The 14,639-nt window shown below is 39.0% G+C and overlaps 1 protein-coding gene across 16 annotated transcripts in view; it reads left to right on the top strand.

Moving 5' to 3' along the window:
* The first annotated feature begins 4,921 nt into the window (after nucleotides 1–4,921).
* Nucleotides 4,922–14,639, top strand: part of DIAPH2 (diaphanous related formin 2) — a 262,312-nt gene continuing 252,594 nt past the window's right edge. For 15 of the 16 annotated variants that reach the window (XR_012777353.1, XR_012777354.1, XR_012777350.1 and 12 more), the window contains exon 1: nucleotides 4,922–5,216. Coding sequence is in view for 1 of the 16 variants with exons in the window: in XM_075513467.1 (XP_075369582.1) it covers nucleotides 5,097–5,216 (120 nt within the window). In the remaining 15 variants the exon portion in view is untranslated. The remainder of the gene's footprint in view (nucleotides 5,217–14,639) is intronic. The other variant, XR_012777362.1, reaches the window with a different exon arrangement.

Raw genomic sequence — 14,639 nt, 5'->3', positions numbered from 1 at the left:
GACAACAGAGATAATTACCTCGCTAACATATGCAACATGAAAACTTTTTTTAAACAAAAGGTGAGAAGCTGTCAGCTTCCTCCTCCTGTCAACAAGTACAGGTGAAATGCGTAAGTTGACTTAAAATTGAAAAGTATACAGCCTAATCGGTGACTGTTCCGCAGCCAACTCACAGCTGGTTAAAAACAAAATGTAGCTGTAGCCATAGAAAATTAACCTTGCTGAAGCTGTAATCCTTATCCATTTATAGAAATGTTCAGAATTAGCTGTGCTTTTACTTAACATTTGTGATACTGTTCATGATTGTAACATGAAATGTCACTGTTTTAATGGTTAATATAGGATATTTTAATATACCTTCAAATCACTAACATAAATTTTGTATAAATACGATAGTAACTTCTTGTAACTTAATTCACAGAAACATTACAGAATGTGCAATTATTGCCTATAACAGGCCAGGAAATTATTGTTTTAGATTAAATAAAGCTTTAGCAAACAAGTATTTATTGGAATTATCTTATCAGTGAGTGGATTTTCTCTGGATTTAGGTTTGCAAATAAATCACATTTATTAAGTAGTCAAAGAGAGTATTTTTTAGAAAGTGAGGTTCTTTTGTCAATAGGGAATACCTATTCATATGCAAATAATGATCTTCATTGATTTTCATTGCTTAGTAGTTAATGCTTCTAATCCTATTTTCCTACCTGTTAAGATAAGCTATATACACCATGACTTTCTTTTTATTATTTACCACGTTCTCATCCACTGTAAACAATCTTAGATTGACTTCCTTCTGAAGATAAATGTTGGGATTTTTTAAATTCCTAAACGTAAATAGATTGCAACTAAAACTGCAAAAAGAGGAAGGGGTAGGAGAGTAAAAACTGACTGCAGTGATGATACTGATCAGGAAGAGAGACAGCCAATTTGAAGGAAGTTTACAGCTCGACAGGAGTAGTGGAAGGATTGTGGTATGTTTTCTGTGGTAGAGTGGTTGTGCTAATGATATAGAATTTTTGGATGAAAAGCCGGGGAATGTACTACTGGGTGACTTAGCAGCATGCTTCCTGTTTGTGGTTAAGTTAAGTACTGTATGTTTTCTCTCATGGTAGTATACAGAACAATTTCTTTTTCCTTTTTTTCCCCCCCCCAGTGCAGTTAGGACAAAGATTTCAACCTTGTTAACTTTCTTCTTCACTACTAGAAACCTGGAGAACAGAACATTTCTCAAGGACTGAAATCTGAATAGCTGCTTTGGTGACCAGTTGACTACAGCTGCTTTAGAACTGCTGTTATTAAGCAGAATCCCATGCCTTCTCTGGCAAATGGAAATTGTATCACTGAATTTATAAAAACTTGTAAACCCTGAACTCTTTTCTTTTTCAGATATACTTGGACTGTGTGTCTTCTGGAACCTTGCACACCTTGTATTTTTTATACTTTTAGAGGGAGGGTGCTAGAAGCGTTCTTCTATTGTTGGGACAGCCAGTCATCTTCAAAGGCCTATTTTGTTCAAATTCAGATATAAAATATTACATGTTCTGGGGAGGCTCAAAATATCTCATGCCTATCAGTCTATGATCATTTTGCTGTAAGATAACCGTGTGACTTCTTTTTAATAGATGTACATTTGCTGTTTTCTGCCACTGTTAGCTGTTGCGGCTATGTGACTGAACGTGACTGAGATTACATGTAAAACCACAAGGAGAAATGTTAGCATCTATATAGCAGTGGCCTTTCGTAGTTACACGTTTTTAATGTTGTGAAACGATTTTTGTAAAATGCATAGTTTTAAAATACATTTTCTTCAGAGATGAAGCCAAGTTAAGAACAGTTTGTACAACTACCAGTTTCCAGCCTCAGGCCATACTGTGTTGCTCTCGGAGACAGACCAAAACACTGCATTGCAAACTGACTGCCAAAATGATCTGAGGTTTGTCTGGTTGCCTTAAGCAGAGTTGTGGTTTTCTAGGGTTTTTTTGTTGTTGTTTTGGTGTGGAGGGGCTTTTCCATTTACATTTTCCTAATGGGGGTAGTTCCATTATTTCACTTCACTCCTTTTGCTTAGAATTGCCTGCAGAGTTTATATGCTCATAGGTCTTCAGTTCACACATGGAATATTTGTTTCTCGGTCCTGAAAACTGGGAGGAAAAAAAAGAATACTAAAATCCTGCAGTATGACTAAAAACATTTTGAAAAAGAACATGGTAGGCTTTAACTTCTGCTGAAGAGGCTGTGAGTTAGATCTAATGATGCTTGACTTACAGTAATCTATACAAAAGCAGGTCTCCAGAAAATCCTGTAGCAATGTTTTGTACAACTCAAACAACAATCTTAAGTCACAGCTGAGCACTCTATGTGGAGACGTGCAAAATATTTGTAAGTCGGAGTTAAAAAAAAGTGACAATAACTGTGCTACGCAACCAGCCATTTGTCCCAGGAGAGCAGCCTAACGGCAGGAGGAAAAGAGGAACCAAGAGTACTTGCGGGGTAGCTCTTTCATCACATGATGTAGCTATAGCCTGATAGTTGCACATCTTTTCTGCATCACTTAGATGAGGGTACAGTTACTATTGCATATCGGCACTAAAACCAGTAAATGTTTGTGTTTTCTTTTCAATTTAATGTGCATAGTCCCTAAACCTGACTTCACGGCTTTTTTTCCTGTTTTGCTTAAGATCATTAATGTGATCTGAGTTTTACTCCACCAAAAGCTAAATTAACTCAATACCTGAATGTACATTTGCTCAATTTTCTTGAGTTCTGCCATGTGCACTTGTTTTCACTCATACTGCAAAGTATTTTTGAAATGTTCTGCCTGCTGCTCTTGAATCTTAGAGGTCAGTCCAATGTAAAAGTCTTACCGAAGAAGACTTGACTAAAGCAGTATGAGTAGTATTGTGGCAAATTCAGAAAATTTCGGTTAAAAAAAAGCTCTTGAGCACTTAAAGAGTTATGCTGAACAAATAGTGCTACAAAGTTTGGATTAAAAACTCTTACATTTGTGCAGAGATGTCAGGCAGTTGGAAATTATTTTCTCTGACTCTGGAATGACTGACCTTTCTGCTCCAGTTATGGGTGCTGCTTAATACAGACAAATAAAGACAGCACAGAAAAACAAAACGGTCATTAGGGCTAACTGAAGAGAAGAAAAAAACCAGATCTGAGCATTTCTTTTTAACTGAAACTGGCAAATTGTTAAACTGTTGCTGTAGAACGATGCACTGTAAATTATAAACTGAGGTAGCTGGAAATAACATTACATTGCCTGTCACTGCAAACAAGTGATTCAATTCATGATTACTTGATTAATTTCATAATTCCAAAGTTATGTGTGGTTAAGATAGCATAAACTATGTCCAAATACTTACTGTTAAAATCAGCAAAATGAAAGAAGTGGAAAACTTGTACTAAAAAGAAGAGGTGCGTACCAAAGGAAAGTTTAGAACTGAGCAGCTTGATGGAGCTGGCCTATTTTATAACCTACTAACTCCTGCTGCAAAGATTCTACTTTGATTTTAAGACCCCTGCAAGTTTTAGAGCTGTTATTTTATTTGAAAGCTGGTATTGTCAGATTTTATCAACAGGTTTTCACTGCTGGATTTAAAAAAAAAAAATATTTCATCCAGTACTCAGGTAAGCCTCAGAGAGTCACAAGAAATGCAGACAGCTACTTGAACCTCAGGCATGCTTTAACTATGTGTGTATTAGACAGAGATAGGGAAAATTCACTGTACTGGTCTCGCTTGCCTTTTGAAAAAGAACAAGCCCACTGTGGAAGCAGTGCTGAGTTGGGGCCCTTTTTTAGAGGACAATCAAGTAACATACATGTATCTAAATTTGGACTGCAAAGATTTGTGGATTGCCCTTGTCCCACCAAAACCACAGATCATGATTGTTTTCCTTACTGTTTTCTCGGTATAACTTAATAAGCATAGATTCAGCTATACCAACACAAAATCTGTATTTTTCTCTTTTTAAAATAACGATTATGTTAATAAGAAGTCATCTGTCATCCTGAGCCCTCTAATAATCAGGCATGTGATCCTTGTTTCCACTATCCACACTGATACATCCATGCTGACAGATCTTCAGTTTATACAGTGAGGCTCAGCCAAAGGGATTCCTTAATGCACAGAAACGGTTCAAGCAATTCCTTTCATTGTTGTGAACCATAAGCACGTGTAGATGACTCAGATATTGGGGACTAGAGTTCTCAAATGTGAGAGAAAAAAAAAAAAGTATTTTGTTTGTGGTAACAATAGCTCAATTTTAGTTAAAACACCAGTTATCCCTTGTGTCCCGTGCGTTTCCAAAATAAAATACAGGGAAACATACGTAAGTCAGAGCCACCTCATTAGGAAACCCTCCGTGTGTAAAAGGTCTGGGCACTCCGCACATGGGGCCCAGCAGCTGCTGCGTGAAGCAGATCAGATGGAGACAAGGCTCTTCCCGAAAACACGTCCTGCCACGGCCATCGCTGGCCCTCCCGCTTTCTCAAAAGCCCGTACTACCACAGCCGGCTCTGGCGAGCTCAGCTCTCTGCCCGCCTACGGACCAGCCAACTCTGAAAGAAAACAGCCAAGAGCCAGTCTCGGCCTTTTCTCCTCCCAGCAACCTGTTTTGAGGAACGACTCAAGTGGGAGTCCTGGAGATACATCCACCTACACGCCAGCTCCGTGCTGCTAAAGCCAGGACTGGTCAGTTCTGTTTCACACTTCACCTTTCCAGTGGGCGTTTCTGTTCAAAACCCCCGAGTTCCGCCATTTCCTGGACGGGCACCTCCAACCCTCCTCAGCTCCCGCCCTTCGGGCGGCGTACCTCTGCCTCCACTTTCCTGAACAGCGCATGCGCATGGCCCTGGCACATGCGCGATACCCCCGGCTGGGCGGTGCGCATGCGTGGAGGCGTTCGGCGTCTCTGAGGCGGTGGATTGGGAGGAGGCGGCGGGGCAGCAGAACCGGGAACTGCTCCAGCTGCGGCTGGGAGGGGACGGGGAGACGCCCGGTGGTGCGTGTCGGTCCTATGGGGCCTTGAGGATACAGCCCCGGTGAGAGAGGGGGTTTCTGCTGGGGCGCGGAGCCGGTAGGAGGATGGAGGGTCAGGCGGCTCCGGGCGCTGGCGGCGGCGAGGAGCCCCTGAGCTCTGGCAGGATGAACCCGAAGCGGAGTGGGCGCGCCGCGGAAGAGGAGAGCCGGAACAAGCCCAAGCTGGTGAGCGAGCTGTGGGGCTGGGAGGGGGGCAGGGGACGGCCTGGGGACGAGGAGGAAGGCGGGGGAGGAGGAAGCTCGGATGCCGTGTTACTGCTTCCCGATCTGGAGCAGAGGGGCGTGCAGCCGGGCCTGGGGGGTGCCGGGCTTTCAGAAATTAAAGTATCTTTTTTCTAAAAATCCCATGAGCTTCTGTGGCGGTTTTTGGGTGCTCTTCGGGAGAGGGAGGTGGCAGCTGGAGGGGGGCGTGCGGCGCGCCGAGGGCCTCGCTGTGGTAACGCGCCGGGGGTGGTCGCTGACAGGAGCCGGGAATTCCCATGTTTTCCATGAGGGGTGTGATACGGGGAGGCTTCTCGGCGGGGTGTTCCTTGGGCCATCCCTTTGGGGAGAGATGGGGTAGCAATATTGTTCTGTAAGCGGGACCTGTTGGTGTAACCTCTATTCTGCTCACCTTTTGAGTGAAAGATCGCAGGTTTGGTGGTGGTTTTTTTTTTTTTTTTTTTGTGTTGAAGCATGCGGAATATTTGTGGTTGTCATGCAAACGAGCTGCTTCCCAAGTGAACTTCTGAAGTAAATGTGAAAATAATTTAAAAATTTGGAAATTGTCCAATCTTTTTGGAAAGATCTGACAAGCTTTTAAGCACACAAAGCCTCTTTAGGACTGTAGAGTTTGTTCATTATGCCTGTGCTTTTTATTTAAAAGAAGATATTTCTACTTACAAACCTGATAACTTGAAACTTAGGTACATTTCAAAACTAACAGCACTGGATTGTATTTTACTTTATAAATGCAGTAGCAGCAAAACCAGGTAATATGTCAGTGATTACTTTTAGTTGTTTACTTCTGTTACACTTTCTTGTTTTACTTTGAATCAACTCATTTTAGCTCAGTTCTCTGATGGATTTCCAAGAGCAGCAGTGTAGCAGACACTTAAAATTTACCTGACTTTTCTTATTGAATAGAATACTAGTTGCAAACTTTATCTAATCTGTGCGAAGTTTTTCACAGAGAGTGGTAAAACTAAGTCAGTATGTAAGTGCTCCCACCTTGTGTTCCTTTCATCGAGTATAGTACAGCAGAGCCTTGGGCTGATCAGCCAGAGAACTGTGGGGTTTTTTTGTCACTGAAAACAAGTTAGAATGCACGTGGGGAAGATGTTAAGTTCGTAATGTATGAGGCATTAAAAAGTTACTGAAAGTGACAATTATTTAAAAGCATGACAGAATGCCAGAATACTGAATAACTTGAAGTGTACTTGTATTAAAAGTGACCATGTGTATCTTAGCAAAAGGTAACAAAATATGATGTCCTATTTTGTTTTATGGTGTTATTGGAAACAAACTCATACTTCCTTGCACAGGATAAATATAAACAAGCCTCTTTATACGCACAAGATATTTGTTTATAATACCTTTACTATTTCCTAGCTACTTTAGCTAGGAAGGCTGCTTGAAGATGCCTGCAGGGAAGAGATTTAAAAATCACCCTGGAAAGTGTTTCTTTTGGAAGCTATGGACACAAATTTGAATTTTGCACTAGCAGAGGACAATACTTTGTTCTGAGAGAAATACATAATTTAAAAAAATTGAAGTGAAATGAGCTCAAAATTGGGTTGAACAGGATAACTATTTCCATTGCATGTCCTTTTCAGTTATTCTAGAATCACTGGAGTAGACTTCTATTATTATTTTTAGTGTAAAAAGTACATTATGTTAATATTTGACTTTGTGTGCAGTCATATGCTTTTGTTTCTTGAGGAGATGATTACAGTCCAGCAGCAATATGGATCAGAGTAGTGGTATGTTGCTTGAACCAGATACCTTCTGAAAGATAATTTTGCCCTGAGATAAAGTGACTAGCCTCTGATGATATGATCGAGTGAATGGGTTGAATGGGAAAGTAGATTTTTTTCATTCTGGACATGATGTACATAAACGGTGTATAAAACTGACATGAAGAGGGATTTACCTCTGAGGCAGAAAAGGGATGGGATTCAGGTGTGTTTTAAGTTGAGGCAGTGTGAGTGGACAGGCAGATTGATCAATTACTGCCATGGGTTTGCAAGTGAAGAACAAGACTGTAGTCAGGGAAAGGCTTCATCCATTATATAGGAGAATAATCTTACTAAATTTTGCTGGCTTTAATTTTGAATGAGGAATTTGCTCTGCTGAGGCTAGCAATATCTTTAGGTACTCAGAGAGCAACCTTACTATAAGATGAAGGTATATTTGGGACTTGTGTAAGAGAAGCCACACTACTTTTGCAAGTGTTGTCACCGAGTTTACACAAAGCTTCTTAGAGTTTGGTGTGGAGATTTTGTTGGTTCAGCTTCACAACTTATAATCATCAAGTTTCAGTAGAGTTACAGAGATGAATCAACCTGCACTCTGTCAGTTTGTTGCGTATAACTCAAGGAACTCTACAGTGTGCTGAGAGGAGCGTGTCTCTTTTCCAGAACTTATTTCACACATCAAGTGGAGTGCTGAACAAGGGCTTGGTGGGAGAGGGTGTGCAACTACGTGTAACAGAAGATTTATTTTTAGTTCCTGGCATAGCAGCTGAAATTAGGCAGCTCATTGGGAAGAAGTCTAGGGGAATGATTTTTATATGATAGGCTAAAAATGGCTATAGATGACAGGGAGCTGGGAAAGCTGAAGTCATTATTTTGGGGGAAGGGAGACTCTAGAAGAAGAAGAGGGTGGAAGTTTTTTGTTTCCCCATCCCCTCCATCTGAAAGTAAAAGGTGGACAATGGTGCTTGGCCTTCAGAAGCATAGTGGTTTAGCGGGTTGGTTTGTTTGTTTGTTGGTTGGTTTTGTTGGTTTTGTTTTTGTTTTTTGTTTTTTTTTTTTTTAAAGGACTGAAGCCTGATTGATGGCATCTATTTCTGATTGACATGAAATAAGACTAGGCTATCAAGAGAGGATCTGTACTAGAAAAGAAAATGGTGGTTTAAAGTATTTTTCTGTAAGATAATTGATACGTATGTATGCACTCAAATAATTGAAGATGGGCTATATTAGAACTACTAATTCAATTTTTTTTCTGCTTTGGGTCATTTTGAGAGTCATTCAAGTTTCATATAATCTGTTGAATGTGACAGAATTGCACAAAGAGAATTTAGTTACAGTTTTTATACTAGTAGTGTGTAAACTGGACTCGTTTTCTGCAATTTAATGTTTGTCATGAGCACCTTGACACACCACAGCTGCTGAAAGAGCTCTGATTTAATCTTTTTTTTTTTTTCTCATTTTTTGCTGGCACAAGGACTAGAAGTGGGAATGAGTGCCTGGTGTTTTTGTCATTATTTTTGTTTATAATGAAATGGGCAAAAAAAAATTAAATTGCTTTGGCAAACAATCATCTGATCTCATGCCAGCCCTGAGAATAGGCTGGCATGAGATGGCAACGAGCAGTTACATTCTTAACTCGGTTTGGCAATGTGCTTGTTTTGCTTGTTTAAAAGTATGCTTGTTATACTAGGGGAAACAGACTAAATTAAGGTTGTCAGGGAGATTGCTAGAATTCCTCTGTTTGTTAATCCTTAACTTAGATGTTGTTTGCTTTCCTTAACACTTCAGTATCACATGGGAAATATATAATTCTGTTGGGTATCCAGGAAATCAGTAAGTGCTTGAAAGTGTTGGGTCTGATCTGACATATCTGTCGTAGCTTAGCTGAACCCAAAGTCCTATCAGGTTGTTCATCTTTTAGCTGCAAGTTGAAGCCAGGCTTTTTACAGAAGTTCATGGCTAACTAGACGTTAATATCACCAATGTTTTTTTAATTGAAGTTAATAATATATCGTGTTGGTTTAGTATTGGCATAAGTAGAAATATTTCTGTGCACATAGTGGCTAGTGCCACACTAAAAGCATGCTCCATTACCTCCAGGTTCACTTCAGGTTTGTGTGGTAGTTGTTCATTGATAGGTACTCCACTTAGCTACAAACTACATTTCTGAAAGGGGCTGTCTTCTGAGTGTGGTGCTGTCCTTGAAAGTAGATTGGGAGAAAGATCTGATATAACATGAAAAACAAATTGTTAGGGGTAAGAGAGAGCTTATTGGAGAGCAAGTGGATTTGGTGATCCATCCAACAAGGAGCAACTCATACTTTGTTTTAAAAGTAGAAATTGTTTATGCTTAATACTGAAGTCTTTTAAACCCCGTGAGCTTTGAGATGAATCAAAAGCTATGAACTCAGCATTCTGACTAATGTGCCATAAACTAGTGTCAAACAGCGGAATAAAAGCTTTTATTAGCGAGCTTAAAAACAGAAGTTAACTGAGTGTGCTTGGGCGGATAGGTTTCCCAGCTACGTTGCTCCACCCATATCAGTGCAGGAGTTAGTGAGTGCTTTACATTACTTGTCCGTAGTATCAGTCACTGGCAGACAGGCTATGTGCTACGGGACCTACATCGCACTGTCACCTTTGACTCCTAAGGTTGTTTGATGTCATTCTCCTGTGGAGAGATAATGTGCTTATTACACATGACTTGTTTAGATGTTTGTATACTGCATAGATGAACTATGAGTCAGGTTGAGCACAGATTTTTGGCAAACGAATAAAATATGTTACACTTGAGATCATAGTGTCTCTGAGAAAAACCAGTGCATGCCTGCAGAGAATTCTTACTTCAAGTGGATGCTTGAGGAAAAAGTGAACTGAAATGCTTGTGTTTTAGAAGATTCTTGGCCTTATTGGATCAAAGTCAAGATACTCGAGCAAGTGAAGTTAGTTAGGGTGCAACCATTACTGAAGAGTAAAATTAACGTCTTGGGAAAATTTGGTTCTGTTCCTGATTAGTCACTACTTCTAATATCGCAGAGTAGGGTATGTTTGGTGCTGATGTTTAGGTAGCTGCTTTTAATGTGAATTGATATTGACACTGTTTAAATGAGGTGATAGATACAGTGATAAGCCTATCTGCTTGTGGTAATTAAACTTCCTGATATACTACTTGTAAGACAAAACTGTAGAACTATTCTGTACAGTACAGGAAGCTTTGCAAACAAAGCAGGTTCCACCAAAGCAATGTGAAAGACATTTACAGTGAGAACTGAAAGTGTGCATATCAAACAGAAATGATACTTTCTGAGATTTTAAGCACTGTGGTGCTGAATATTCAAGTTATTGAGGATGAACTTTTTTGTTTTTGTATTACAAATAGCCTGTAAAGCATGCTAATGATACTGTGATTGCTGATGACCCAGTAGAAGTAAAAGATAGGCTTAAAAACGTTGGGTGGGTTACAAAAAGACTTTGTCTTTTCTGCATCAGTTGCAATTCTTGAGGTAAGCATTAATGGCTAGTAACTTTCCTCTAATTCTTTAATTCCCCTGTTCAAATTTAGAGGTAAAGTAGAACAAGAGATGGCAGTTGCTGCTGAAGGAACTGGCAATTTCAGTTGGTTATTCATCAGTTTACTTGTTCAAGCTTAAAACCACAAGAAGTTAGGAAATTACTAAAATGAATGTTTTTACGCAGTTCCTTGCAACTTGTATATCATGGCCATTCTTTAAATTCAGTATTTTTTTTTTAATCTTTCAGTAACTTTATTTTTGAGGAAATGAGTTTTTTTTGTTTTGTTTTAAAGGGCTATTGTGGTAGAGCAGATACTTTTGAGAGAAGATTAACAGTTGAAAGACTTTATAAATTGCTACAAAAATACTAAAGAAAGTTGCAGGTAGACAAAGCTAACTTGTCTTAAACTTGCATGTTATTTTTGTATCAAACTGATCTTTTACTTAACGTCTTGTGAATCGAGTAGCTTTTCCCTACAGTATTGGTGGAGTGAACACCTCTAGGTTTCCCACTTTCAAGTGTAACTTGGTAATAGGTAGATAAGCAGATTCTTGCTTGACAAAAGTAGTAGTAACACAGTCTGCAAAGCAAATATATTCTACTTGTTAACTATTAATTGTTTGGGAGAAAGGGGTGACAATTAAAGACTCGGCTTTTTTGAGGCAGCAGTGTGGGCTTAAGCAGTCTGCATACCCACCTTGGTGCTCTACTGACTTCAGTTTTTGTGTGGCAGCAGAACAAACAAGATCATGAAACTGAGCCAGTCAAAACCTCTCCTTTGTTATTTTTTATTCTTTGATTATTTGCTAGAACTAAGACGACTGGTGTTATGGTATGCTAGAATTCCTCCTTTTCTATTGGTTTGTCTAAAGTTTATCCATTAGTACTATTAAATTATGATTGTGTCTGCTTTTCAGCCATCTTCTCATGATAGCTGTTTAGTTGGACGTGGTGTGAAAGCAGCACATTGTATGCACATGAGCAGATCTGAAAAGGATCTGCTATGCCAATGAAATTATATTGTAACCTACATTGTGATATAGACCATAAACTCATCTGGTTTATAGAAATTGAGAAATACTTTGGAATTTCAATTCCAGAACAAGCCCACACATAGGAAATGTATGGTTTGATACAGCTACTGAAGGTTATTCGGTCCACCCGGGTGTGGTAATATTTGGTCTTAAGGTGTAGTGTGTGCTGTACTATCACCACACCTTCTCTGTTGTATAAAACAAAAATGTTCTTAAGAGTTTCTAATAGATATGGGCTCTTCCTGTGTAAATAGGAAACTAGTTTTGTATTAATTTCAGACTGTTTTGGGGAGAGTGGGAGAAGAGGAAGTTCAAGGTGATGCATGTGACAGGTGGCTTTCTTGTAAGGTTCCCTTCTTGATCCTTTTAGTGATCCTCAGACTAAATAATTGGAGACAAGATGGTGCTGGAGAAAGTATTAGGTATGCTGAATGTGTGATGTATGTTTGCTGCTTGTAAGTGTTCTTTGCATAGTGTTATCAGATATGGAGGACATCAAAGATGGAAAAATGTTTTTATTACTAAAAATATTTTCAATTTATACTTCATAACAGTTAAGTGTGTTTAAACTTGTTTTGAAAGTATAGAATGTAAGTATAAAAGTCACCAGCTGATTACAAAACATATTTGGAAAGAATCCTGCCTTCTATTCCTTGATTTTTGTGTGTGTGTATATATATATATATTTTTTAACAAACATACTCTTACTGCTCTCCTAATTGTAGAGGAAATACGAAATTATCTCTCTAACAAAACCAAATTAACTTATTTAGTTTACCCTTTTATGTGAGAATAAATACAGGAGAAGTTGCTTGAGGAATGTGAAACTTTCAGAGCAGTGCTACCTAGTAGTTTAGAACAAATTTCTAAATAAAAAAAGTTAAGTTTGAGACAGTCGGGGAATAGTACTGTAGAATCCCAACACTTGGAGCTACAGGACTATAGCTGTACAGCCGGTAAAGTAGCAACTGTAATTTTAGGTTATGTAGGCCAAGGGAACTGCAGTAAAGGTACTTCGCCTACATAACCTAAAATTACAGTTGCTTCAAGCCAACAGGTTGGCTTGAAGGTACGGGGGCCCATTCTCTCCTGTTTCTTTGTTTGGGGATTAGCTAGTCAAAAGTTAATAACTTTGTCCTGTATGGGATCACATTAACAAAAATGCATCATAATGCACATTTAGGCATGAAGATGAGAGGAAATAACCACAGACCTTAAATGTTCTTGATGATACCTTTTTGTCACAACCAGTTAGTTATGTGTTTACAAGTGGCTCTGTATAAAGTCATGTTGGTGTCTCAGGGATTGTTGAGCAAGACAAAATAAGTACTTTGGTCAGGAAAACTGTTAGTTCTGCAGTCTATTATTCTTTCTTACTATGGTGAGAGCTAATGATGGTTGTTAGAAGATGACCTTTAGAGATGCCTGTGGTTTTCTTTTTTTTTTTTTTTTTTGACTGTAGCTTTGTGAGGAACAAATACTAAGCCAACGTGAGATTCATTAGATTCTAGGCTCCTCACAACAGATACAAGTAGATAGTTCTTGTACAGTATATAGTTTCCTGCTTTCCTGTTACATTTTGATTCTTCATTTTCTCCTGCTGTGAATTATTTTTATACCTATAAAAATGAAGTAACTTCTAAAAGACTATGGCTTCGTAATATGACTGTGCTGGATGTTTGCCTTTGTAATTGTGTGCGTGCATGAGTAGATGAGAACTTGACAGTTATTAATAGTTGAGATGGTTACATGCAGTGTTCCAGTTGCATTAGAACAGGTAAGTATTCGCATAAAGAAGAAAAAAGATGACAGCATATCAAGCTAAGCATGTAGACTGATGCCATTTTAATTTTTGTACCAGCCACGTTTAGAAGGTACATTAAAAACAAAAGGTTTAAATACAAAATCTGAAACTTGGAGGGTAAACCCATGTCAGCTGGCCAAGTTCAAAAGTTAGCACACGAGCTCAAATTAGCTGAGATACTTCAATCTGAGTCTGTCCCTCTTTGTAAACCATTCAGTAGCATTTCTATCTAATTTTGTATATACTGAAGTAAAATTTACATACAATAACAACTGTTTTCGTAGTCATTGCAAGTCTTTGCTTATAGAAGCCTTAGCCACTCATGGATTCAGAGTGAACTAATGAATATGACAGATTAGAAGGTAGTTTATAACCAGACTTGAGGCAGAAGTTGCAACCAAAGCTTCAACACCGAAGCACCTAGTTAATGACTTTATCCTGACTTTGGTGTCAATACAGTGCTTTATTTCTAGTACTGCTGCCAGTCTTAATTCCCATAAAACCAGATTCTTCTTTCTCTTTTGTTTTTTTGGGCTTATTACATAATGGGGCAGCAAGAGCTGTTGCTCCCAGGCAATCCACTTTACTAGAACTGCTTCAGTTCCTCCTTTCCACTCCTCTATGGCAAGTGGATTTCTCACTGCTTTATTCTCATCAACAGAAAAAAGTGAGGTGAGGAAAATCCTTTTGATTCAGCACACAATTTCTTGGCTGAGCTAGAAATACACCATGCAATATCTGCTGCATCTCTCGCACCTTTACAGTCCTCCATTCTCTCCTATTCTACTGTCTTCCAGCAGTGCGGTTTCATTTTTATTCTCCAGTTTATTTACAGCTTGGTGGAGGCATTCCCAAACTAGAAAGGTAAGGGGTACAGCAGTAGGCTTTGATAAAATTTCCATCTGTAAACCAGATACACAGTTTTCATTTTTATATTTTACAAATATGCATTCACATTTGAACTTCAGACAAAGCTTGGGTGGATAAGACAGGCTTCCTAAATACATTAAGTTTGGTTTACAGTATCACAGAATCACAGAATCGTATAGGTTGGAAAAGACCTTTAAGATCATCGAGTCCAACTGTAAACCTAACACTACCAACACCACCACTATACCATGTCCCTAAGCACCTCATCCAAACGTCTTTTAAATACTTCCAGGGATGGCGACTCAACCACTTCCCTGGGCAGCCTGTTCCAATGCTTGATAACCCTCTCAGTGAAGTAAAATTTCCTAATATCCAATCTAAACCTCCCCTGGCGCAACTTGAGGCCATTTCC

The sequence above is a fragment of the Mycteria americana genome, chromosome 10, assembly GCF_035582795.1.
Source record: "Mycteria americana isolate JAX WOST 10 ecotype Jacksonville Zoo and Gardens chromosome 10, USCA_MyAme_1.0, whole genome shotgun sequence".
NCBI classification, from domain to species: Eukaryota; Metazoa; Chordata; class Aves; order Ciconiiformes; family Ciconiidae; genus Mycteria; species Mycteria americana.
Note: the sequence above shows the minus strand (reverse complement) of the source record. Positions and strands in the feature narration are given on the sequence as shown.